We start from the raw sequence: 26,691 nt of genomic DNA, 5'->3' as shown, positions 1-26,691 counted from the left end.
CACCTTCTCTTTGCCTATATCCTGAGTCTGCATCACTGTACTGTGTGCAGTTTGCTCACCAACCTCACCTCCCTCGTTCTCGTCCACACCACCCTCCTTCCTCCGCTCCCCACCCCCCTTCCTCCTCTCAGCAGCCCCCTCTTGTTCCTGACCCTTAGAGTTAGCCAGTCTAGGGGGGGAGTGGATGTCTCTTGCACCCCATTGACAATGGCACCCTCTCTCCCCCTGATGAGCCTCAGTGTCTGAAGCTCAGAAGCCAGCTCATCTATCTTGAGCTGGAGCTCCTCCAGCAACCTGCACTTACTGCAGACATGGTCAATGGGAAGGACCCTGGGGTCCACTAGCTCCCACATCATACAGAAACTGCACATCACATGCCCCTCTGTTATTCTCCCCAGCCCTTTGATCCTAAGCCCTAATAGCTCACTCTGCTTCCCTCTCACTCCGCTGCCCGCTGTCTACACCAGGCCTCCTTTTAAACCTGGTGCTGTTTTAAAGCCTGCTCACCCACAAATCCCTGCTATCCACTCCCTTAGAATTCTTAAAGCAGTAAATACAAAAAGCCCGCAAAAATGCTTTTAAATGATTTAAACAGTTCTACAAGGTAAGTTCTTACTACGAAAGTGCTTTAAACTTATTTAAACAGGTAATTTCTTATCTGACTATCCCCTAACACTAAGGGGCAATTTAGCATAGTCAATCCATCTAACCTGCACATCTTTGGACTGTGGAAGGAAACCCAAGCAGACACAGGGAGAAGATGCAAACTTCACACAGACAGTGACCCAAGGCCAGGAATCAAACCCAGGTTCCTGGCGCTGAGATAGCAGTGCTAACCACTGTGTTACCATGCCACCTTATTAAAATCTGAAAGAACTTCAGGAATCTCCTAGAAAGCTTAAGGAATCAAAGTAGAACTTTATTCTCCCAAAGGAACTGAGAACTATGTGAACTCTGTGCAATTAAATCAAAATATTTTCCTCTCATTTCATATTCTTTTAACTTGTCAGAGGCCAATCTGTGTGGAGTTTGCATGCTCTCCCTGTGTGGATATCCTCTGGGTGTTCCAGGTTCCTTCCACAGTCTAAAGATGTGCAGGTTAAATTGACTGGCTATGCTAAATTGCTCCCTAGTGTCTGAGGGACCAGCAGGGATAGGGCCTGGGTGGGACTTGTTGGTGCAGGCTCAATGGCCTCCTTTGTACCACAGGCATTCTATGATTCAATCTACATCAACTCCAAGTTTAATTGCTGCTGAATTAAAGCTAATTCAGACCATCTATAATTGGTTGTAAAGGTTTATTGACCTGTCCTTTATGAAGCTTATTTAGGATGAACAGAAGAAATGTATAACAGGAAATAAAGGTTACTAAAATTAAATGTTTTGAACTGTACAGTGGATAATTTTAAAGACCATTACTTACATTGCATTATTGAACATCTGCTTCTAAATTGGTTTCACATTTTTAAATCTTTAATTTTAACTGGATATATCTGCCAGGAAGCAGCCATCATTTTATTAAAGGACTTGATCACAAATACAATGTACAGCAGTTAACAAGTCACAGAATTTTAACTTTCAGATCAAGAATTAATCAGAATCACATCCTAATTATTACACAAAACTCAAGAGCTTTCTACACACGGCACATGAATTACCAAATTGCACATAGAAATACTTCACTCCTAGGTCCCTATCAAGAATCTACCATTTATTTTCAAATTTTGCATTTTATGCTTCAACATAATGAACAAGCAAAACTGCTTGTGACCATGGGCCCAGCCAGCCAATTCTTCCCTGAATGTAAACAAGTTTGTGGTGAATGCTGGAGTAATACTCAAATACCTCATGCAGAAGTGAAAGCTCCACAAACAACAGTGGCAGAATAATTACATCGTACGCTGCACCTCAATATAAACAATCTTCAGCTAACCATTGCAGTTTGGAGCATTTTCTGAAAATAAAACATTGCACTTACAAGAGAAACGACTACCATTGATCACAGAAGATCATTATATAAAGACATTCAAATAGTTGAAGAAATTGCAATGCTGACCTTCTGATCTATCTGCTCGCCCTGATTTTGCATTGCAATTAAGATGTTGAAATATTACTTCACTAAAGATGTTAAAGCACTGACAGAATGGCAATATTGCCAAAAATATAAGGTAATAAAGCTAATTTCTCAGTTTTGGAAAAATTAGCTTTAAAAATACAATTAATGTTTATGCATATAGTAAATCAACTTGCCAATGCTTCAACAGATTATAAATTCGGCCATTAGGATTTGGAATTAGTTCTGTTTTAGTCTTATTTCCAGGAGCAGATTACAAGTTAAAACGTCAGCAAAGCCTTTAAAAAAAGTGAAACATGTGAAATACATCCAGGAAATTCAATGCACACTTTACAAAAGAAAACATTCCAACTAGAAACAGTAAAGAGATGAAGTGGAATTAGTATTTGACGTATTGGGGTGATGGGTAGTGTGGGCAAAACTGGAATTCAGAAGATTGGAATATAGTTATCAATCTTGGCCCTGTGTCTTTGTGCAATACATTCTGCAATCCATACAATGTTCCTGCATTCCTGTTCTTTAAGCTTCACATATGCGTAGAAGACCCCAAAGTGGAATTGGTTCAGGAATGCCAACTTGTTCAGTTTAACCTACAAAATAATCCAAAGTTAATGCCAGCCATGTACAATTCATAAATTCTGTTGATCCAAAAACATTTAAAATCAAAATATATATTAAAGCAAACAAGTGCAATGGAGGATCACAATCTTTTAACTTTTTAAAATTCTTCCTAAGCCAGATATGAACTCTAGATAAAACACTTGTCCCTCAACATCTTGCAACAGCCCTGCACAATAAGCTTGTATGAAAAGTAGCTTAAGATTCACCAATGAATTGGAATAATTTTAACACATTTCCATACTTGTACAGAGTGTCCACTTATTGAATCTAGTTCACAAATCACACCACCTCATTGGAGTGTTTGTCTTGCTGGTTTTTGATGTATAGATCTTGGGGACAACTTCAAATTATATTTTAATGGGCTATAACAAATCAAGATTAAATGGTTGTTCTTGATTTCAAGATTTAAGTGTTTCCATCAAGTACATGCATTTTTATAGTCTCAAATACAGCAAAACATCACTTCAATGCCAGTGCAGAAGGTGGTTAACCACATTTTACACCGTTTTAGAATTATTGAACTATCATATGGGAATATCTGCATCATTTTCCAAATTCCAGATACTGAGCAATTGATGAATAAAGAATGAAAATTTCTTCTCCCATCTCTATCCACTGTACTGACTAGCTTCGGCTGCAAATGGCCAGACATTGCTCCTTTAGAAGATAGATACTACAGGAGTTGCCCCCACATTTACATGTCTGACCCATCTACAAGATGAGGCAATTGTATAGCATCAAAATGCAACAAGACAGTTTAAATGTTAGAATATGAGTGTGCACAAACATATAGATTGCAAGTTCTTAAGATAAAATGTTTTCAACAGATCTATAAAGTTAGTTATAGGAGGAAATTGAATGAGTATTCAGGAAGTAGTCCCCAGCTAAAATCCCAGCTTTGATCAGGAGACCCAGTCTTTATTACGAACAAAATTAAAGGACATAGTCCACCACAGTTACTGATTTGTCACTGAATCACTTTAGGAACACTTAACTAAATTTTGTCAAGGTTCACTACTTGAGTTTCTCAATAATATTTCAAACAGACTGGGACAGGAAGAACCATATAATCGCTTAGTCATCTCGCATCTCTTTACTGGTTCTTCTATAGTGGCACCCTACAAGCAGTCTTGACAGAGTAACTTGGGTAATGAGATTGCCACAAGTTATCAGGGAAGGTTTTTGACTTTATCAGGTGGTTGCCAATCTACCTTTCCACAAAAATCCATAATTCATCTAACAGTGTAGTACTGATTGATACTTCACTCAATGACTATTGCAAAAAAAGGTTAAACTCATTCTTTAATAATGTGCCAACAAATTCTGAAAACATGTGCAGTAAAATATATTTTAGGAACGAGCTGCACTTCTCCCACACGATGTATTAACAAGCATAAGAACATAAGAAATAGGAGCAGGAGTAGGCCAACTAGCCCTTCGAGCCTGCCCCGCCATTCAATAAGATCATGGCTGATCTGTCGTGGCTCAGTTCCACATTCCTGCCCTCTCCCCATAACCCTTAACCCCCTCTCTTATCAAAAACCCATCAACCCGCGTCTTAAAAATATTTAGCGAGGTAGCCTCCACCACCTCAACAGGCAGAGAATTCCAGAGATTCACCACCCTTTGAGTGAAGAAGTTCCTCCTCAACTCCGTTCTAAACTGCCCCCCCCCCCCCACTTTATCTTGAGACTGTGCCCTCTAGTCCTACTGTCCTTTCTGAGCAGGAAGAGTCCCTCCACCTCTATCCTATCCATCCCATTCATCATCTTATACGTCTCAATGAGATCTCCCCTCATTCTTCTAAACTCTAACGAGTACAAGTCTAGTTTATTCAGCCTCTCCTTATAGCTCAACCCCCTCAACTCCGGCATCAGCCTAGTAAACCTCCTCTGCACTCCCTCCAAGGCCAAAATATCCTTGCGTAAGTGCAGCGACCAAAACTGCACACAGTACTCCAGTTGCGGCCTCACCAATGCCCTATACAGCCACAGCAAGACCTCCCTACTTTTATATTCAATCCCCCCCGCTATGAAGGCCAGCATCCCATTTGCCTTCCTGACCACCTGCTGCACCTGCAGGCTGGGTTTTGGCGACTCATGCACAAGGACCCCGAGGTCCCTCTGCACCGTCGCCTGCTGCAGTTTTTCGCCACATAAGTAACAGTCCTTCCTACCATTATTCCTACCAAAGTGGACCACCTCACACTTCCCAACATTAAATTCCATTTGCCAGTTCCTGGCCCATTTGCCCAGCCTATCTAGATCCTTCTGCAGACTCTCCACACCCTCCACGCAATTTGCCGTTCCACCAATCTTGGTGTCATCAGCAAATTTCGACACCATACACTCGGTTCCCTCCTCCAGATCATCTATATAAATGGTAAATAGCTGAGGCCCCAGCACCGACCCCTGAGGCACTCCACTAGTCACCAACCGCCAATCCGAATAGCACCCATTAACCCCCACTCTCTGCCTCCTATTTGACAACCAGTCCTCTATCCACGCTAACACCCTACCCCCAACTCCATGCTCCCTTACCTTGTGCAATAACCTCTTGTGAGGTACCTTGTCAAACGCCTTCTGAAAATCAAGACAGACCACATCCACCGGCTCTCCTCTATCCACCGCCCTAGACACATCCTCATAGAACTCCAATAAATTTGTCAGACACGACTTCCCCTTAACGAAACAGTGCTGCGTCTGCTCTATCAAGCAATTCCCCTCAAGATGCCTCGCTATTTCCTCCTTGATGACGGATTCTAACATTTTACCTACAACAGACGTTAAACTAACCGGCCTATAATTCCCTGCCTTTTGCCTGCCACCCTTCTTAAACAACGGCGTAACATTAGCCGTTTTCCAATCTTCCGGCACTTCCCCGGAATCCAGCGACATCCGGAAAATAACCACCAAGGCATCCACTATCACCTCCGCCATTTCTTTCAGAACCCTCGGATACATTCCATCCGGTCCTGGGGACTTGTCCACAATCAGTCCCTCCAGTCTGTTGAGCACCGCCTCTCTAGTAACAATAATGTCATTGAGACCCTCCTGTCCTACCACCTTTCCATCGCTAACACCCGGCAAATTATTCACGTCCTCCTCCGTGAAGACCGAAACAAAAAGGTTATTCAAGGCCTCAGCCATTTCCCCATCCCCTACCACTAAGTCCCCCCTCTCATCCTCTAAGGGTCCAACGTTCACCCTAGCCAGCCTCTTCCTTTTTATATATTTATAAAAACTCTTGCTATCCTTTTTCATACTAAGCGCTAGCCCAGCTTCATAGTTTCTCCTACCCTTCTTTATCAACTTCTTTGTCAATCTTTGTTGACATTTAAACCTCTCCCAATCCTCTTAGAACATAGAACATTACAGCGCAGAACAGGCCCTTCGGCCCACGATGTTGCGCCGACCAGTTACAAAACAATGACCCACTAACCTAAACCAATCCCTTCTCGTCCATAAACCTATCCACGGATCTCTTAAACGCCCCCAAACTAGGCGCATTTACAACTGCAGCAGGCAGGGCATTCCAATCCCTCACCACCCTCTGGGTAAAGAACCTACCCCTGACATCCGTCCTATAACTACCACCCCTTAATTTAAAGCCATGCCCCCTCGTGCTAGATTTCTCCATCAGAGGAAAAAGGCTATTACTATCCACCCTATCTAAACCTCTAATCATCTTATATGTTTCAATAAGATCCCCTCTTAGCCGCCTTCTTTCCAGCGAAAACAACCCCAAATCCCTCAGCCTCTCCTCATAGGACCTCCCCTCCACACCAGGCAACATCCTGGTAAACCTCCTCTGCACCCTCTCCAAAGCCTCCACATCCTTCCTATAATGTGGGGACCAGAACTGCACACAGTACTCCAAGTGCGGCCGCACCAGAGTTGTGTACAGTTGCAACATGACGCTGCGACTCCTAAATTCAATCCCCCTACCAATAAACGCCAAGACACCGTATGCCTTCTTCACAACCTTATCTACTTGACTCCCAACTTTCAGGGATCTATGTACACATACACCTAGATCCCTCTGCTCATCCACACTATTCAAAGTCCTCCCGTTAGCCCTATACTTGACACATCTGTTATTCCTACCAAAGTGAATTACCTCACATTTCTCCGCATTAAACTCCATCCGCCACCTCTCGGCCCAGCTCTTCCTGCAAACTATGACACCCTTCATCACTATCTACCACACCTCCGACTTTGGTGTCATCAGCAAACTTACTAATCCACCCAACTATACCCTCATCCAGATCATTAATAAAAATTACAAACGGCAGTGGCCCCAAAACAGATCCCTGAGGCACACCACTCGAAACCGAACTCCACGATGAATTTTTACCATCAACCACCACCCTCTGTCTCCTATCCGCTAGCCAACTACTTCTCGCCCACTACTCTTAGCTACTCTAAACGCCTCCGCTTTTAATTTAACACTTTCCTTCACCTCCTTCGTTATCCACGGCTTATTACCTCTCCTCCTACGGTCCTTTTTAACCATCGGAATTAAATTTCTGCTGAGCACCAAGAAAGATCTCCTTAAAGATCCTCCACTGCTCCTCAGCAGACCTACCTTCCAACACACTCCCCCAGTCAACATTCGCCAATTCTTCTCTCATCCTACCGTACTCCCCTCTGTTCAAACAAAGGACGCGTGTCCGGGAACCCACTTTCTCCTCCTCCATCTACACCAGAAACTCCACCATACAATGATCACTCTCCCCAAGAGGATCCTTCACCACAAGGTCCCTAATTCTACCCGCCTCATTACATAACACCAGATCCAAGATAGCTCGCTCCCTTGTCGGCTCCAACACACACTGTTCAAGGAAACTATCCCGGCAGCATTCCAAGAACTCCTCCTCGAGCCCACTGCGTCCAACATGGGTCGACCAATCAATATGCAGATTGAAATCCCCCATAATTATCGCCGTTCCATTCCTGCACGCCGCACTTATTTGCGCGTTAACAGCCCGCCCCACCTCCAGACCATTATTTGGGGGCCTATAGACGACACCCACCAGCGTCTTCCTCCCTTTGCTGTTCCTAATCTCCACCCACAACAATTCCACTTTCTGCTCTATATCATCCCTTGCTACCACCCTGATGCTATCCTTAATCAGCAGAGCTACGCCAGCCCCCCCTTTTTCCTCCCGCCTATCCTTCCTAAACACTTGATACCCCTGGACATTCAGCTCCCAGTCCCTGTCACCTTGCAGCCACGTCTCTGTAATGGCCACCAGATCATATCCATTTGTGCTGATCTGCGCCACCAGCTCATCCACTTTATTCCGAATGCTTCGTGCATTTAGATAAAGTGCCTTCATCCCAGCCTTCACCTGGACCCTATTTGCCAGAACGCCACCAACCATACTCACGCCTCCTACTCCCTTTATTATTGGGACATCCTCGGCCTCTTCCCTTACTTGTACCCTCTCCTTAACTTTAGACCCTGTAATGTCACCTACCCCCCCCCCCGCCTAATTAGTTTAAAGCCCTGTCTACACGATTCGCCAGGACTCTGGTCCCAGCATGGTTCAGACCAACCCCATCCCACCCGAACAGGTCCCACCTACCCCAATACTGATGCCAATGCCCCATAAATTCAAACCCATTCCTCCCACACCAATCCCTGAGCCACCCATTCACTTCCTTAATCTTATCAAACTTACGCCCGTCTGCACTCGGTTCAGGCAGTAGCCCAGAGATAACCACCTTGTCGGTTCTACTTTTTAATTCCATTCCCAGCCTTTCATACTCCCTCCCCAGATCCTCAGTTCGCATTTTGCCGACGTCATTGGCACCCACATGTACCACAACGACCGGATTCTCACCCTCCCACTCCAGGTTCCTCTGCAGCCCAGATGTGACATCCCGGACCCGAGCACCAGGCAGACAACACACCCTTCTGTGCACTTTGTCATTGTGACAAAGGACAGTGTCAATACCCTTAACCCCACTGTCCCCAATTACTACTACGTTCCTTTTCACCTTCTCTTTGCCTATGTCCTGCGCCTGCATCACTGTACTGTGTGCAGTTTGCTCACCAGCCTCACCTCCCTCGTTCTCGTCCAGATTGGAAGCAAGAACCTCAAACCTGTTATGCAGATTGAGAGGCTGAGGCATCCAGTCCCCACCCTCCTTCCTCTTGGTTCCTGACCCTTAGAGTTAGCCAGTCTAGGGGGGGGTGGAAGTCACTTGCACCCCATTGACAATGGCACCCTCTCTCCCCTGATGAGCCTCAGTGTCTGTAGCTTAGAGGCCAGCTCATCTACCTTGAGCTGGAGCTCCTCCAGCAACCTGCACTTACTGCAGACATGGTCACTGGGAAGGACCCTGGGGTCCACCACTCCCACATCATACAGAAACAACACATCACATGCCCCTCCATTATTCACTGTAGTAATACTGAAAATTTCAACACTAACTTACCTGGCCCTTTTTCTCCCAAGCCCTTTTGCTCCTAAGTCCTAGTAGCTCACTCTGCTTCCCCCTCACTCCGCTGCCCACACCAGGCCTCCTTTTAAACCTGGTGCTGTTTTAAAGCCTGCTCCCCCACAACTCCCTGCTATCCACTCCCTTAGAATTCTTAAAGCAGTAGATACAAAAAGCCCGCAAAAATGCTTTTAAATGATTTAAACAGTTCTACAAGGTAAGTTCTTACTACGAAAGTGCTTTAAACTTATTTAAACAGGTTTTTAACAGGTAATTTCTTATCTGTCTCTCTGCTCCTTCACTTGTCTGCTCCAGCAAACAATGGAAGGCTTCACCGTGTCGAAGAATATAATGCAACATCTCCCACAATACTCAACTTCTCAATTGAGCATTGTGATAAAATAAAGTACCTCATGTTCAAAAAATCTATCCTCCAGCGTTTTGTCTCCAGGATTGCTGCCAGCTCCTTCAAACAGTAGCTTGTATTCCTGAAGGTAAAAGCAAAATGTACAGTAGGTCTGGCACTCAATCATCATATGAAAAGTACATAGTGAAATGGCTGGGTGTTATAAAGTTTGGGAGTTAAAGTTTTCGTCTAAAGTGCATGAAATAAAAGAAAACGCAAAAATTGTAGAATACACTTTTTATTCTGCAGCCAAGCGAATCCCCTTAATCTAAAATCAGAGGTGTATTTAGCTTGTAGTAAACTGAAGTAGTTTTCACATTGTCTGCTTTTGTTTCAAAAGAGGTAATTTAACAAGTAGCTATTGTGCTTTCTTCATAAGAGAATACATCAAACTATCTCATGGAACAGGCATCAAAAACGTACCTCAATCCATGGAAGAAGCTATTTACATTTAGTCAGTATTTTACTATGTATAAATATAACTCCAAAATTCCTCAATTGAAAAATGAGCACCACTTACTGGATAATAATCTGCCACAGTTTTCACCTGCTCATAATCATCTGCTCTGGCTAGTTGAGCAAGACCTTCTGGGTAGAGTTTTCCGCAATGGGGGAACAATTTCGCTCTGTCTTCTTTAGACAGTTCTGTCCCAAAGGAGTTTATGGTGATGATGAAAGCTCGCCTGTCTGCTTCAAACTAAACGTTATAGAGAAAAAAATTCCAGTGTTCATTCCTCACAATACTTGGCACTTTCTTCTACATATAATGCTGCACAGTATCTGTAGTGTGCATGAACCCATATTAACACCTCAGTTATCAGTGTTCCAGCACTGAGGAAATTCACATTAGATTTTCCAATCGCAAAGCTGAACATCTTATTTTACAGCCATTTAGAACAGTAGAAACACTTAAAAATTATATTAGTTGACATATTTAATGACTAACATTACACACACAATGTTGCAAATTTGTGCAGATGCTGTTTAAGTGCTATTTGAGATTTTCTGATCCCTCTCAACCCCCAAGTATAATTGTGCTTGACTGCACCTGGAGTTCTCCACAGAGATCCAGCACTCCTCCTTCACAAGATTACTTTTTAACTGCAGCTTACAGTTGATGTAGCACTATTACATTAAAATACATTTTTCAAAAGACTATACATGCAGTGAGTAAACAAGCTAAATATATTTTAAGAAAACTGAAGTTGGGCTTCATTAAATACTTTTTAAAAGTATTACAAATGTAATCAATTCATGCACATGAATTCATGAGGTTTCAATTTTTAAATAGCAGGTTGGTCAAAAACCCTTCCAAACTGGAGGAGAGGCCAAATGTTAGATTTAACTATAGAGAGGACATAATTTTAAAAATCGAGTTTCTGGCCAGCAATGGAAGATGGTCTGTTTACGTACATATTCAATTTTCCCATTACTCAGCCAAAAAGATCACAATTGTAGCTAAACTAATGTAAACAGTGTCTTCTGTAAAGTAGCTGCAGCTGTTACAAGGAAACATTTTGTCCATTTGTGTCAGAATTAGAGTTTCTAAGTCTTATTCTGATTATTCTGAACAAAAATTCAACCAAAGTTTCGTGAATATTATAAAATACTCAGATGTCAACTGGAGAAATGAGAAATTTCCTGACTCCAAGTTTTTATCAGAACTTTGAGAACATGAATCAATCTACAGGATTCGTACTGTCAAGTAACATTTAAATCATGGTAGGCTTTTAATCCTTAAACTTAATATGCTAAATTCAAGCTAAATTAATAAAATCTTTCAGAATGGCAAGCAAGGCTGTTCCAAATTCTCACCTCCAAAATTGGACACATCGCATCAGCGGTTGTACCTCCCAACGTCTTGCAGAATTTGTAAAACGATTCAAGATATGCCTTAGGGTTTGGTGGTGGTGGAGCAAGAAAAACAGTCAAGTCAATTATGTACTAATGAGCTTTCAAAATCATGTTGAAACAGCCTATCAAATCCTTCTCTGCAAATTGTAGCAGATCCATTGTACTTAAATTGCAATAGATTTTTATCACATTCAACTAAAAATATGTTGCAACTTGGCCCATTAGAATTTTCTCCTCTTCTGAGATCCCTTTGTCACTTGCTCATGTATCCTGAGAGTTTTGGCAGGACAATTTTAATTCATTTTATTGCAGAAGATGCCACATTACAACTTCACACTAACTGAATAAAATAATGGGCCTGACTAATCAAAGCAAAACTTTCAGATTTCATTTGGACAACATAAACTGATATTCTGAGATTTAATTCGAGGAATAATGCATTCCCTTGCTTTTCAGCCAGGCAGAAGCAGGATCCTGCTCAAATTTCACCAAAATGAAGGTTACACACTAATTAATCTGACCAGCCCTAATCTGTCAGTTACTATATACTCATACACTAAACTGCCCAGAGTCTGATAATGATTGGCACCAAAATAGTTGGAGGACATGAAAGGTTTGATGGTTTCAGACAATGCAAAATCTACTGTGTCCTTTAGTGATGTTTCAAGATAATGGAATATTGTACATTATAGAGGGCACTTATTGCAAACCTGGCTTTGTTGCACCCACCTATGCATAATGGATGCTAATACTGGCTGTCCAAGATGAGAATGTGTTCCATTTCTCAGCAATGACATCTTTTAACTTGTTGAGCATAGAGTTCATTTAAAGTTTCAGAAGTACAAGTTACTTGCAGTTACCTTGTACAGTGTATTACGAATAATTTCAATGTTCATTTCATCGAGGTCTTGTTCAGATATACAATCCTGGAAAAATGCGGCTGAAATGAAGACAAAAATCTCATTGCACACATTATTTTGAATTCTATGATGAAAAACTGAAAATCACAAACTCATGCATTCACTAAAATAAAATCCTGAAGAAACAATTTATAGCAGAATATCACTTCCGACATTTCAAAAAGTACAGAAGCATTCTTACTTTGCACCCAGGTCCCTAGAGACCTGTAGCAAGAATATGTATTTTAGATCTAAGAACCCTGTTTACACTCTGGGCCATGCCTGGATGGAACACTAATTATTGCATTAACTCTGTAAATACTTAGATGCAGTCAACCATGGATATTCAATGGGAGAATCAATGGTTCTTTTTAAAAGTTAGTAAGAAATCCCATCACCAGGATAAAATCCAACAGGCTTATTTGGAATCATGAGCTTTCAGTGCACTGCTCCTTCATCACCTGCTTTCACATACACTAATTCTTTATAAGCAATCATCTCACTCTGATCTGTAACCTAACCCTAATCTTCCATAATGTGGACCACTTGGATGGAAAATAACTGTTAAAAGCTGATACTTAGTTACAAGTTACAAGAAATAACTTGAAACGTTGTCAGTTAAGGGTAGAAGAGTGGATCATCAATCAAACCTCAGTTCAGAAAGATGCTTTCATCTTATTCTTTGGAACATGGAACATAGGATGTAGGAGCAGGAGTTAGCCCTTTTAAGTCTGCCCCATCATTAAAATCATAGCTAATTGTGTCTCAACTCCACTTTGCTGTCCCCACCCCAAATAACCTTCAACTCCCTTGTCTATCAGAAAGGTCTATCTAATTCAGCTTTGAATAAATTTAACTCAGTTTCAGCTACTTTCAGGGGAAGAGAATTCCATATGCTAACTAAGCTTTGAGAGAAAAAAATTCTCCTTATCTCTGCCTTAAAAAATAGAACTTTCATTCTTAAACGGTGTCCCCTGGTTCTCATCTCACCTACAAGTGGAACTATCCACCCGGTATCTACCCAATCAAATCCCCTTGAATAAATATGTTGTATGTTTCAATAAGATCATCTATCAATCTTCAAAACTCCCAATGGGGACAGATCCAACCTTTCACCACAAGATAAACTCTTCATCCCAGAAATTAGTCTTGGACAGCCATAATGTTATATGCAGGAATGAATCAAATGCTGAACTTCTCACATGAGCACTTTTCCATTCTTTAATCCTCAGACCCATACCTTACCTAAAGGTGTGTCAACCAAGATGGCATTGTAAAGTTCTGCTGGTGTCTGGGCAATATTCACCGCTTCCATCTGTTCAAAGCTGCCTAAGGGATGGCACTTTGGAACTAGTTCAGAAATGGATCGCTGGTGTAATGTTCCAGTAATCAGGAGAATTACATTGTCTATCATGTAGCTGTACCTGCATAAATAAAACTATACGTTAACTGCTTATGCCAGGAGTTGGTGCTCAGTTTGAAACCCCAGTTATATTCGTAAAGAATGCCATCATATTGCTGTAAAATTAGAATTATTTTACCAATTGCACTTTAGGTAACTTGCCTTTAACTTAGAAAAATATCCTGAAGCACTTCACCAGGCAGGGAGAGGAGATGACATAGCAGAATATCAAATGCAAGTGAGCTGGAGGAGTTGGGGAGAAGCTCAATCAGATGACTTATCGAAGAAGTAATTTTAAAACAGTCAAGGGATGTTACAAAAGCTGGTAATTTTCTGAATAAGAATATTACTGTTGACTATGCCACTAACAATGGAACTAAAGTGTGTGGCAAATGACCAATTTGGAACAGTAAAAAGATTAACCACGATAAAAGTTGAAAGGACATTTGAGGCAAAAGTGGATGAAAGTGAGCAAGAGCTGTAGACAGTACGTTCCTCCAGGAGTTTACATTTCTAAAAGTTGGAGCTGAAAGCCTACTGTACTCAATCTGATACCTAAAAATGTCTCAATCCTTCAGACAACTTTTAATCTTGTAAACATTCCTAAAATGGTCTAATGGTAAAACTCTACTTCATAAATGCTGTCCAGTTTATATTGTACTAATGAAAGGAACGTGCAGCAGTTAAGACAACTACCATTTTGAAAAAGCAATTTTCTCATTTCAATTTATCAGGTTTGACCCACTTTGTTCCAAAGTGCTTTGTGTGCGTTACTTTAAGGATACATCCCAAGAGGAATACGATGTTTTAGATGTCACAAGCAGTCAACAAGTGTGTGCACATGACCAATGTTGCACCCTTAATAAAAAGCAGTTGCACACAATAGTCCAAGAGTATTTTTGGGCCTTTCTTCAAGCTTTAAATTGACCCAGAACTTGCAACCTCTGGAAAGATACAACAGCAAATAAGTTGGGGGGGGGGCCCCTCCCCCACCCCCATACATCTCCACACAAGAACTGCACGGGAAATGCCTGGGAAATTTAAACTTCCAATATTCGAGTAATCTGCAATGGGAACTATCTGATCGGAGACATTGGATGATTCAGACTCTTAGCAGAATAATTACTTGGGAAAAGTCAGGAGAATTAAAATCACTTCCAACCCCTCAGTAACTATGGCATTGACTCCTCCGACTCCCCACTAAATTCCCAGCCCCCACATGCAAACCCCAAATCCCCACCATCTCTCTCCAAAATGGGGATGTAGCTTCACTTCCGACATTGCTGCGCAGCACAGGAATGCCTTTGGAACCAAGGAGGCTGCGCATTTCTCATCAGGCCCGGGTCAGGTCAGGTCAGGCAAGGAATGTGCAGTTCCCGATCTGGGTAAGTAAAAAGGGAGTGACAATTTGACTGTAGTTTCCATTCGTTGGAAGTTCTGGCCCAATATTTGCTTTTCAACATGTATTCTTATAAAAATATTTATTTGCTCACTGGTATTTCAAATTGCAATTTTTGTTTGAATTAGAATATCAATCAACAGAATTTGAAGCTTAGTCAAATATTAAATTTTGCTCTTGTAGTGAGGAGCAGAATCTTGGGAGCATTTTACACTGATAGGCAATTCTAGGACTGCATCATCCAAATTATTGTGACAGCATTCCTTGGTATCTAAAACAACACAAAGATCTTGCATTCATATAGTGCCTTGACTCTTTCAGGATGTTTCAGAGTATTTTGTGACCAATTAATTACTTTTGAAATGTTCACCACTCTTATTTTGGTAGACAAGAACCAAATATACACGATCTCAAGGAAGTAAATGAGTAGGATATACAGTCAATCTTTTTCTGATGGTGTTGTTTGAGGGAGGAATGCTGGCCAGGTCAATCAGGTAAATATGATACAAGGCAGATTTGCTCTCCTATATTACACTGCCCCCACCCCCTACTCATACGACCCTTTACGCACGTGATGAAATCAAGAAAGCTGCCCAGTGGCTCATACGCATGGTTCCTCATGTGTCTAAACTCAACCACCATCTTCTCCTTCAATTTGTCATCAATCACTGACACAGTGAGGGGGGAGGCTTCATTTGCCAAGAAATTGCCATAGTCTGTGCTCTGGAGATGAAGCTTCAAATCTGGAAGATATAATTGAAGATGTAAGCACAATAAATTGCCAAATATTCCCCTGACAGAAGTTTCTGCAGCCTATCAAAACAAAGATCACCACCAAACAATCGCAAAGAACAGAAAATAAATTTCTGGCCAAGTTAGAAAATGCTTCGTATATTTCTTCCCTGTAGCTTAGTTCCAACTGCTACACGCTGTTTGGTGCCACAAATCAGTTCAAACAGAATTATTTCCTTGTTGGCAATCAAATTGAACACATTAACATAGTAAAAACTGAACTCTACCCCATTTCTGGTACCCAGTGCCTGCAGGCATCTGTATGTCCGCAATATTACAAGTATTGACAACTGTGGCAGCAGATGCCCTAAAACTCATTTCAGAATAATATGCAAAAGCCAACTTATCTTCAAGATTGCTAATAGACATCAAGTTAAAGATCAGTTTCCTTTGTTGGGTCATATCTGGTATTTTTCAGGCTGAGATTTCCCAAACCTATTTTTTATATGTTCATTCACATGACATGGCACCAGTAGAAATACCAACATTTAATATCCACCCATAGTTGCCCTCAAGAAATTGAAGAGTTATTTTCCTGAACTGCTGCAGTCCCTTTTTTTAAAAAATGTTTGTCATAAGTACGCTTACATTAACACTACAATGAAGTTATTGTGAAAATCCCCTAGTTGCCACATTCCAGGTATTTGGTAAAACTACTCTCACAAAGGTTTGGTAGAGAGTTTGAGGAATTTGATATAGTGACAATGAAAAAACGATGACACATCTCCAAGCCAGGATGATGTGCGACTTCAGTGGTAATGTTCCTGTCTGCTCTTTCCTTCCCCAAAGTGATTGAGTTTTTTTAAAAAATTCATTTAATTCATGGGTGTTGTTGGCTGGCCATCCCTAGTTGCCCTTGAGATGATGATGGTGAGCTGCCTTCTTGAATCACTACAGTCCACATGCTGCGGGTTGACCCACAATGCCATTAGGGAGGGAATACCAGGATTTTGACCCAGCGGCTGTGAAGGAAAGGCGACATATTTCCAAGTCAGTATGCTGAGTGGCTTGGAGGGGAACTTGCAGATGGCGGTGTTCCCACATATCTGCTGCCCTTGTTCTTCCAGATGGAAGTGATCGTGGGTTTGGAAGGTGCTATCTAAGGATCTTTGGTGAATTGCATTTTGTAGATACAGTATGCACTGCTGCTACTGAACCTCATGGTGGAGGGAGTGGATGTGGTACCAAGAGATTGTGCAAATTGCGAACTTGGAAGCTGCTGTTGAAGTATCCGGGACAAGTTGTTCCAATGCAGATGGTTACATACAACACCAATCTATATTTCATACTGATTGTTAACCAGGAGAGATTTCCATTCCACACTCTGGACTGAATTCAGACTCAAAGAAGGGAATTTCATAGGATGTATAGCACAAACAGGCCATTTGGCCCAACTAAACCCTAATGGGTGTTTATGTTGCATCCAACTTTTCTCCTCTAAATCTACCATCATAATGATTGACTGCCTTCTCCTTTACTTGCTTGCCTAATTTCCCCTTAAGTCTATACTATTACCTTTATTCCCTGTGGTAGCTAGCTCCCTATTTTCACCACTTTTTGGATGAAGTTTGAGTTCACTATTGAAATTTTTCACGATTATTTCATATTCATGTCTCTAGTTATGCTTTGCCCACAGAAGAAACATTCTCTCTGGGCAAAATTCTACACACCTCCAAAGTGGGATTCTGAGTTTTTTTTGAAGGGGGTGCACATGAAGTTGAGCAGAAGAGATTCCACCCCTGCATACCTCCCACTCACCCACCCACCCCCAGGGACCCATCTGCCAGGGAAGGCCTCGAGGGGGAAACCTGCCCATTGACCTAACAAGGCCCTCTATTGACTACTTAAGGGCTTCATCCTGCCCGGTCTCAAATTTAAGGCTGGCTGGAGTGGGTGCAAGCAGGATGGGAAAAGTAACATTTAAACTTATCCCCATCTTGGGCATGTAAGACACCTCAAGAGTTGGGATACCACCTCCCAGGACTGTGATCGTCTTGTACCCAAACCACCCCTACCCCTTGGAGTCCAATACCATCCTGCCCCCAGGACTGAACTTTTCAAAGATCCCAGGAGTTATCCCAGACAGAGCAAAGCTGTACCGCTTCTGGCCACTGCAGCACTGTACCTGGCTGGGTTGAGGAGCTGTTGGCCAATCTGATGGGTAGATGGAGGTCCCATCCACTGTCAATCAACACTCAATTGCGCATGAAATGCCAGTGGGAGTTTGAGAATTGGTGAGTGGGGGGCCCAAGCCGAGGCCAGGGAAGTGGGGGGCGGCTGGGCTGGATGGAAGGACAGAGTCCAACAGGGGGAGGGGTGAGCCCATGAGGGGGGAGTACTTCTGACCACTTTGGTCTTGGACATTTGATTCACTGGGCAACTCATATCTCAGTAAACAACAGAACAATGGAAAGCCCAACATATCATATCAATGCTAAAATAAGATAAGCAAAGTGGATGCTGGAATCTGAAACAAGAGGAGGATGCTGGAAAAGCTCAGCACATCTGGCAGCATCTGTAGGGATAGAAAATACAAGTCTGCTTAGCTCATTAGGACTTAGAAACGGGAGGAAATGTGTTAGATATTAAACTTATCTGTTAATTGCTCACAGCTACAGTTTAACATCCAACACATTTCTCCCTCTTTAGTTTTGATGAAGAGCCAGACTCAATGACAAATCTGTTTCTCTCCCTACAGATGCTGCCAGAGCTGGTGAGCTTTTCCAGCACTCTCTATCATCTGAGATGCATCAATCGTTAAGTACAAACAAAATTAAATGAATTTTCTACTGAACTTCAAAATTGCAAGTTACAGTAGGAAACTGTGACAGGCTGCTCAGAATTTTTATTGAAAAGCCTAGGGAGTGCATGTAGCTGAGGAATTCATAATCCAATCATTAATTTTCATGCTGTAATAGCTGGAGATAGGTCAAAGTAAATAAGTGTTGGCTTTTTTTTACTTTTGTAACTTAATACTGGACTTTATCTAGATAACAGAACATTACAGTGAACATTAGACTGATGTAGATGTTGCGTACACTAAATTTTAAGAAATTACAGCATTTGAAAACCAAATAAGAGTGCAACTGGAGTTCTGGTTATATAAAATGTTCTGCCAAAAATAGCTAACTGTTGTAATTAAGTCACGTACAAACGTAAAGGAAACAGCTAGTTGTGATTTCTCTTTTAAGACTTTACTCTAAGCATTTTGTTATAGTTGAGAGTCCTAAAAGAGAAACATGAAAAGTAAATGTTCCAACTGAAAGATTGTGCCATGTGGCTGTCATAGCCTTTGACTTTTACTGTTCAGCTAGTAGAACATGGCTTAGAACATAAAGGAATATGTTGGTAATTATTGGTGACTGGAGTCATACAAAACTGTTTTCCCATGAAGTCAAGAGGTGCTTTTGAGGGGGAAAAGCATTTGATAGAGTAGTACAGAACAAACCATTCACCCAGTTATTTAAACAATACAAGTACTTTAACTTCCTCACAGCAAATACGGTCAGTAATGCCTTCAAGTCAGTAACCCCAATGAGGTTAAAAAATGTTCTTTAGTAGTACTGATAGCAAGATAGTGTTCTAATTTCAAATCAAATTTGATTACATAATAGAGAACATATTTAGCAAACATTAATCAGAATTATAGCCCATTTTCACCAGTATTTTAGTTCTATTGGACTTTAACCAACTCAGACATTGCCCTGCAGTTAACTGAAGCAATTCTTGATTCAGTACACAGATTACCACAACTGACACCTTGATCAAACAGTGTCTATCGGTCACTTCTCATTTTTATAACTCTGATTTACAGATTCACAGGAAAACATCCAAGCTTTTCAGAGAAAGTCCACAAAGCAGGTTATAAAAGAGAGGATCCTAATACTCACTACAGCATTGACAGAGGATCATAGATGGGAGATAAAGGTGTGACACCCAACAGAGTCAACTGGATGACATTCAGTATACTCAAATGACTCAAGCAGGAGGAGAAGGGGTGGGTAAACTATAAGATCAGTCAATCATTGCTGTATCAACCAATTAAATAGTGAAGGCTATAAAGCAAAGAAAACAGCAGGGGAATTTCACAAGCAGTAATACTGGGGATCCCACAGCAAGATTTGCAATTACCCTGCTACATCTGCCTGCAACACTTCAATTGTCTTCCCCTTACCACAGGTAATTTCTGCTTTTCCCTTCAGCTTCAGTTCATCTCTATATTCACTAGATTTTTAACTAATGTAGGATTATTACTAACAAAATGCCACACAAATAGAACAGAAACTTCCAAGCTGACTAGTGAACAATTGTTTTTGCCACCTTTGTGGAACTGGAACCGGAACCCAAACAGCACAACCCCAAGTCCCTGCCACCAGAGACAAGCAGCCTATACACCGAGAAGCTGCACAATACCTGACATTGTGAAACCGTTTTCAGTTTGTATCACCAGTCGTGAATCTTGATCACACATTTACAAATGATACCAATAAGAATCCTGTAACAGCCAAATCACCATGTTATGCTAGTTACAACACTGTCACATACAGCACTTCCACAGTATCATACAGGCCCAGTACATACTGTCATGCTGCTGCTGTTAAGCATTAATTACTCTCAGTTCTGAATCCAGAAACCAACTACCAACATAATTGCTAGCAAATGTGGCTCCAGTAACAGACTTAAAGTATTTTTTTCTGTACAAAGTGTAGTGATGCTTAATTCATCAGACAAATCACAAGATTAATTAATATGAATAGGTTAGAAAGAACACCATTTTGTTTAAATCTGCATGATGCACATTGGGTTGTTTATCCCGATTGCACACTACCCTAAAACTTCTGCACTGATGTTCCAGGAACCAGATGATTGACCTCTAGCAGTCACAACCACCTTCCTTCGTGCTTGCTAGGACTCCAACCGCTTGAGAGCTTTCCCCATGATTCCCATTGATTTCAGTCTTGCCAGGGCTCCCTTGACGCCACACTCAGTCAAATGATGCTTCAAGGTCAAGGCAGTCGCTCTCACCTCAAGTTCAGCTCTTCTGTCTGTGCTTGGACTATGAGGTCAGGAGCTGAGTGGTCCTGTCAGTACCCAAACTGAGCATCAGTTAACAGATTATTGCCAAGTAAGTGCCACTTGATAGTGCTGTCGAACCACTTTCCATCACTTTATTGATGATCGAGAAAATACTGGTGGGGCATTGGTCGAGTTGGATTTGTCCTTTTTGTGGACAGGACATACCTGGGCAGTTTTCCACGTTTGGTGCAGTACTGCTTTAGAATACAATTAATAAAACACAAAACTTTCAAACTTGAGTCAATCTGTCTTCATTCCTAAGAGTTGTCAAAGTTTACATGGATGAAATATCATATTTTCATTAGTCTTGCATTAAGTTTACAACAGATCCATAGATTCTAGAAATGGTGAGTGCCAAGGGATAAGAAAGTTTTTTTTTAAAAAACTGTTTTCTGAACATCTGGATAGCATTTTCATTAGAAATGCATACCTTTCCTTCAGAGGCTTCCAGTTTGGTTTCTATCACGTATTTGACAGGAGAATATTAAAATCGAGAACAGCATGTTCTTAAACACTTGTGCTAGCGCTGCATTTCCAGGATTTAATTTTGTCATTTCCCTTGAGAACCAGTCAAATAGAATTAATCATAAATGATCTCTAGCAAAATCCTGGTTTCATAACTCCACGGATAGAAAACAAAGAACAAAATCACATTTAGAGCACAATGAATTACTATTTTCAAACAGCTGTTAATTCATTTGAAATATAGACTGGCTTTTAATCATTGAAGTATTGACAAGCAATTATCTATGAACACAGTGGACAGCACAAAGTTTTCCAAATTGTGATGTATTGCTATTAAATCAGATTAAGTATACTATTCTAAAACACTTTTCTGGAGCTATTCCAGCAAGAAACAGTTTGTGTACTTCTTGGTCACAAAGTAAGATACTATAAAAAGGTAATCTTGCATTTGTATAGCACTTTTCATGGCCTCTTTTGATATCTCAAAACGCAGTGCAATTGCTGTTGTAATACAGGAAATGGGGTAGCCAATTTACCACAAACAGCAATGACCACATAATCTGTTTTTGTGATGTTGATTGATGGATAAATATTGACCAAGACACGAAGGATAATTCCCCTGTTCTTCCTCGCAGTGCTACTGAACCTTTTACATGCAGCACAGGCAGGCATATGGGGTCTCAATTTAAGTCAAATTCAGCACCTATGATAGTGTCCTACATCCTCAGTATTGCAATGGACCACTAGCTCAAATTTATGCCCAAGTCCTAGAGTGCAACTTGAACCCAGAACCTAATGATTCAAGAGGCAAGAGTGCTGCTGTCAATTGAGTCACCGTTGACAAGCTATACTGAAATCCATTATTGCAGTGCTAGACAATGGAAACACAATGGTTCACTGCAGAATCAGGAACTGCAACAAGTGCCACTGGGGTATTTTTATTGGGCTGAAATAAAAGGGATATGGTAGAAAAAATGAAAATTAATATTCTCACAACAGACACTGGCTGCCAGTACATCCTGCTACAAGATAATGAAACAAAAAAGTCAAAGCTTAGAAGAAACAACCTGAATAAGAAACAATAAATAATGTTAAATATAATCAGAAATAATGTTTTAGTTTAAAATTTAACATTCAGAATTCAATATGGGGGTGGGGCGAAGAAGAAGAAGAGTGACATCTGCTCAATACATCCACACTTTTATAGGTATTCTGCCTAGATTTAATTGTTTCCACGTGTTACCACAATTGGCACAATCAACTAAACTATTTAATAGCCTAAATGGAATCTCCTCGCCAAGGAAAAGCGAAATGGTTACGCTCAGAGTTGATCCATATCAAGGGCTTTCCCGCATGATGAAATAGAAGATAATTGTATCTTCAATTCAAGGAAAGTTGTACACAATTCTGAGCCAAGAAAAAGCAATGATAAAAAGGAAAGCCTAGATTAAACTGTACCAGCCCTAAAGACACAACCTCAGAACAAAACAGAGCAATGTCTCATCCAACAAAATCAAGTGAATGGACAAAGTGAAGAATACATTGATTGAATTACAGCTCCTCAATCTTAAACTGGATGTAATGTATCACAAAATTAATGGAGATGGATTATTGTTGTCATTTATAATTTGGTGTACAATAGCTTATAGAATTGTAAAATGGACAAGTTGAACCCACACACATGAAAAGGGGTCTACTGCAGGAATAATGCATCATTGCACATTTAGTAAAATATAGCCAGTATTGGACAAACTTTGAAGGCTACTCTTGATGATTTTCTTTAGAACTTGGAAGCAACCCTCCGATTAATTATCCACATCTGGTTTTGTTGCAAGAAAACCAGTGTAGGTGAGAAAAATTGAATTTGTACCGAGCCCTTCAAATTTTCAGAATGTACCAAAGCACTTCACATCCAAATATTTTTGGAAGCATAGTCAGTTCTGTAGAAAATGCCGCATCAAATTTATGAGGCCCCACAAATGGCAATATGTTGATGACTATAAAATTTACTTTTTAATTTAGTGATGGTAATTGAGGGAGTAAGTATTGGCTGGAACATTGGAGAGAACATCCCCGCTCTTTTTTTGAAATTGCAACATCAGGTCCTTTACATCCACCTGAGACAGGACCTTAGTTTAGTGCCTCAATATCACACTCTCAAATACTGCTCTGAAGTGCCACCTAGATTTTGTGCTCAAGCCTCTGGGGTGAAGGTAAAATTTAATCTAGAGGTAATAGAGCCAACACTGAACCATGTCCAACATGGAGAGAATTAGTATTAATGCAACACTACATCCTTGACATATCAGGTAAACCTGTTGGACTTTAACCTGATGTTGTAAGACTTTTTACTGTGCCCACCTCAGTCCAACGCCAGCATCTCCATATCGATAATGAAGAAAGTATTACAGGATGAAAATGACTTCTCAACCACCATTACTGTTAAAATGGCGTCCTTGACTTTACAAATTATTCCAATGAAAGGAGCATTAAAAATGGTCAAGATCAACTAAAACCTAATTACCGCAAATCCATTTAGACTTTCTTCCACCCCTGTCTAAGGCAAGTTTCTCCTTCCTTGGGTCAATAGACGAAGGGTATACACAGTACTCCAGCTTTTTCCCACCAAAGGATAACATAATTGCTGTAAGACTTATACTCAGACCCACTTGCAATGAAGGCTAATATGTAATTTACATTTCCAATTTCTTTGTGATTCATGTATAAAGATGCACACATTTCTGTGCATATTTTCCAAACGTCGCTGGATTCTGGGGAAGTGCCGGAAGATTGGAAAACGGCTAATGTTACGCCGTTGTTTAAGAAGGGTGGCAGGCAAAAGGCGGGGAATTATAGGCCGGTTAGTTTAACGTCTGTTGTAGGAAAAACGTTAGAATCCGTGATCAAGGAGAAAATAGCGAGGCATCTTGAGGAGAATTGTTTGGTAGAGCAGACGCAGCACGGTTTCGTTAAGGGGAAGTCGTGTCTGACAAATTTATTGGAGTTCTATCAGGATGTGTCTAGGGCGGTGGATAGAGGAGAGCCGGTGGATGTGGTGTTTCTTGATTTTTCAGAAGGCGTTTGACAAGGTGTCTCAAGAGGTTATTGCAGAAGGTCAGGGGGCATGGAGTTGGGGGTAGGGTGTTAGCGTGGATAGAGGATTGGTTGTCAAATAGGAGGCAGAGAGTGGGGGTCAATGGGTGCTATTCGGATTGGCGGTTGGTGACTAGTGGAGTGCCCCAGGGGTCGGTGCTGGGGCCTCAGCTATTCACCATTTATATAGATGATCTGGAGGAGGGAACCGAGTGTATGGTGTCGAAATTTGCTGATGACACCAAGATTGGTGGAACGGCAAATTGTGCGGAGGGTGTGGAGAGTCTGCAGAAGGATCTAGATAGGCTGGGTGAATGGGCCAGGAACTGGCAAATGGAATTTAATGTTGGCAAGTGTGAGGTTGTCCACTTTGGTAGGAATAATGGTAGGAAGGACTATTATTTACGTGGCGAAAAACTGCAGCATGCGACGGTGCAGAGGGACCTCGGAGTCCTTGTGCATGAGTCGCAAAAACCTAGCCTGCAGGTGCAGCAGGTGGTCAGGAAGGCGAATGGGATGCTGGCCTTCATAGTGAGGGGGATTGAATATAAAAGTAGGGAGGTCTTGCTGCAGCTGTATAGGGCACTGGTGAGGTCGCAGCTGGAGTACTGTGTACAGTTTTGGTCACCGCACTTACGCAAGGATATTTTGGCCTTGGAGGGAGTGCAGAGGAGGTTTACTAGGCTGATGCCAGAGTTGAGGGGGTTGAACTATGAGGAGAGGCTGAATAAACTAGGCTTGCACTCGTTAGAGTTTAGAAGAATGAGGGGAGATCTCATTGAGACGTATAAAATGTTGAATGGGATGGATAGGATAGAGGTGGAGAGGCTCTTCCCGCTCAGAAAGGACAGTAGGACTAGAGGGCACAGCCTCAGGATAAAGGGGGGGCGGTTTAGAACGGAGTTGAGGAGGAACTTCTTCACGCAAAGGGTGGTGAATCTCTGGAATTCTCTGCCCGTTGAAGTGGTGGAGGCTGCCTCGCTAAATATTTTTAAGACGCGAGTTGATAGGTTTTTGATAGGCAAGGGGATTAGGGGTTATGGGGAGAGGGCGGGAATGTGGAACTGAGCCACGACAGATCAGCCATGATCTTATTGAATGGCGGGGCAGGCTCGAGGGGCTAGATGGCCTACTCCTGCTCCTATTTCTTATGTTCTTATATCAACATTTATTAGTCTCTTGCCTTTTCAAAATTATTCTGCTTTTCTATTCTTCCTACTGCGTGGATAATTTCACATCTCCCCCATAACGTACTGCACCCTTGTGGCCTCCTTACAGCTAACTTTTCTAGTTCGCTCTGCATTATTGGCAAAAATTGATGCATTGTAGTTAATCTGTGCATTCATGTCATTGATATGGAATGCTGAGATCCAAGCAATGACCTTGTGGTGTTCTATTAGTTGTGCCCTACCATTCCAGTAATGATCAGTTTATTCCTACTTTGATTTCTGTCTACTAGTGCAACCTCAGTCCGTGCAAAGAGATCCCATAGCCTCTTCTTATGTCAGAATGTGGAACCTTATCAGATGCTTTCTGTAAATCTAAAGCTGTAACATCCATGGGTTCCCCTTTATGCCAGCTAATTACATGGAGGGCATGTCAGGAGCAGCACCAGGCGTACTAAAAATGAGGTGTCAACCTGGTGAAGCTACCAAACAGGCTTACTTGCACACCAAACAGCAAAAACAACAAGTGATAGACGATCCCACAACCAACTGATCAGATCCAAGCTCTGCAGTCCTTCCACATCTAGTCGTGAATGGTGGTGGACAATTAAACAACTCAGTGGAGGAGGAGGCTCCACGTGTAACCCCATCCTCAATGACAGAGGAACTCAGCACACCAGTGCAAAAGATAAGACTGAAGTATTTGCAGCAATCTTCAGCCAGAAGTGCTGAGTGGATGATCCATCTCGGCCTCCTTCAGTGGTCCCAGCATCTCAGATGCCACTCTCCAACCAATTCGATTAGCTCCTTGTGATACCAAGAAATGGTTGGAGACACTGGATACAGCAAAGGCAATGGGCCCTGATAACATTCTGGCAATAGTAATGAAGACTTGTGCTCCAGAACTTGTCACTCCCCTAATCAGGCTCTTCCACTACAGTTACAACACAGGCATCTATTCAACAATGTGGAAAATTGCTCAGGTATGGCCTGTG

The 26,691-nt window shown here is 41.6% G+C and overlaps 1 protein-coding gene across 2 annotated transcripts in view; it reads right to left on the bottom strand.

Moving 5' to 3' along the window:
* Positions 1–1,281: 1,281 nt before the first annotated feature.
* Positions 1,282–26,691, bottom strand: part of atp6v0d1 (ATPase H+ transporting V0 subunit d1) — a 54,638-nt gene continuing 29,228 nt past the window's right edge. The window contains exons 1-8 of one of the 2 annotated variants that reach the window (XM_080187088.1): positions 19,787–19,901; positions 15,676–15,847; positions 13,549–13,727; positions 12,265–12,344; positions 11,366–11,443; positions 10,071–10,247; positions 9,555–9,632; positions 1,282–2,664 (exon numbers count right to left, since the gene is read on the bottom strand). In XM_080187088.1, coding sequence (XP_080043214.1) covers positions 2,503–2,664; positions 9,555–9,632; positions 10,071–10,247; positions 11,366–11,443; positions 12,265–12,344; positions 13,549–13,727; positions 15,676–15,847; positions 19,787–19,808 — 948 coding nt within the window. In that variant the 5' untranslated portion in view covers positions 19,809–19,901 and the 3' untranslated portion in view covers positions 1,282–2,502. Of the gene's footprint in view, positions 2,665–9,554; positions 9,633–10,070; positions 10,248–11,365; positions 11,444–12,264; positions 12,345–13,548; positions 13,728–15,675; positions 15,848–19,786; positions 19,902–26,691 lie in introns of those variants that run through there. The other variant, XM_080187087.1, reaches the window with a different exon arrangement.

The sequence above is a fragment of the Carcharhinus amblyrhynchos genome, chromosome 4 (genome assembly GCF_965287045.1).
Source record: "Carcharhinus amblyrhynchos chromosome 4, sCarAmb.v2.hapA, whole genome shotgun sequence".
Classification (NCBI taxonomy): domain Eukaryota; kingdom Metazoa; phylum Chordata; class Chondrichthyes; order Carcharhiniformes; family Carcharhinidae; genus Carcharhinus; species Carcharhinus amblyrhynchos.
Note: the sequence above shows the minus strand (reverse complement) of the source record. Positions and strands in the feature narration are given on the sequence as shown.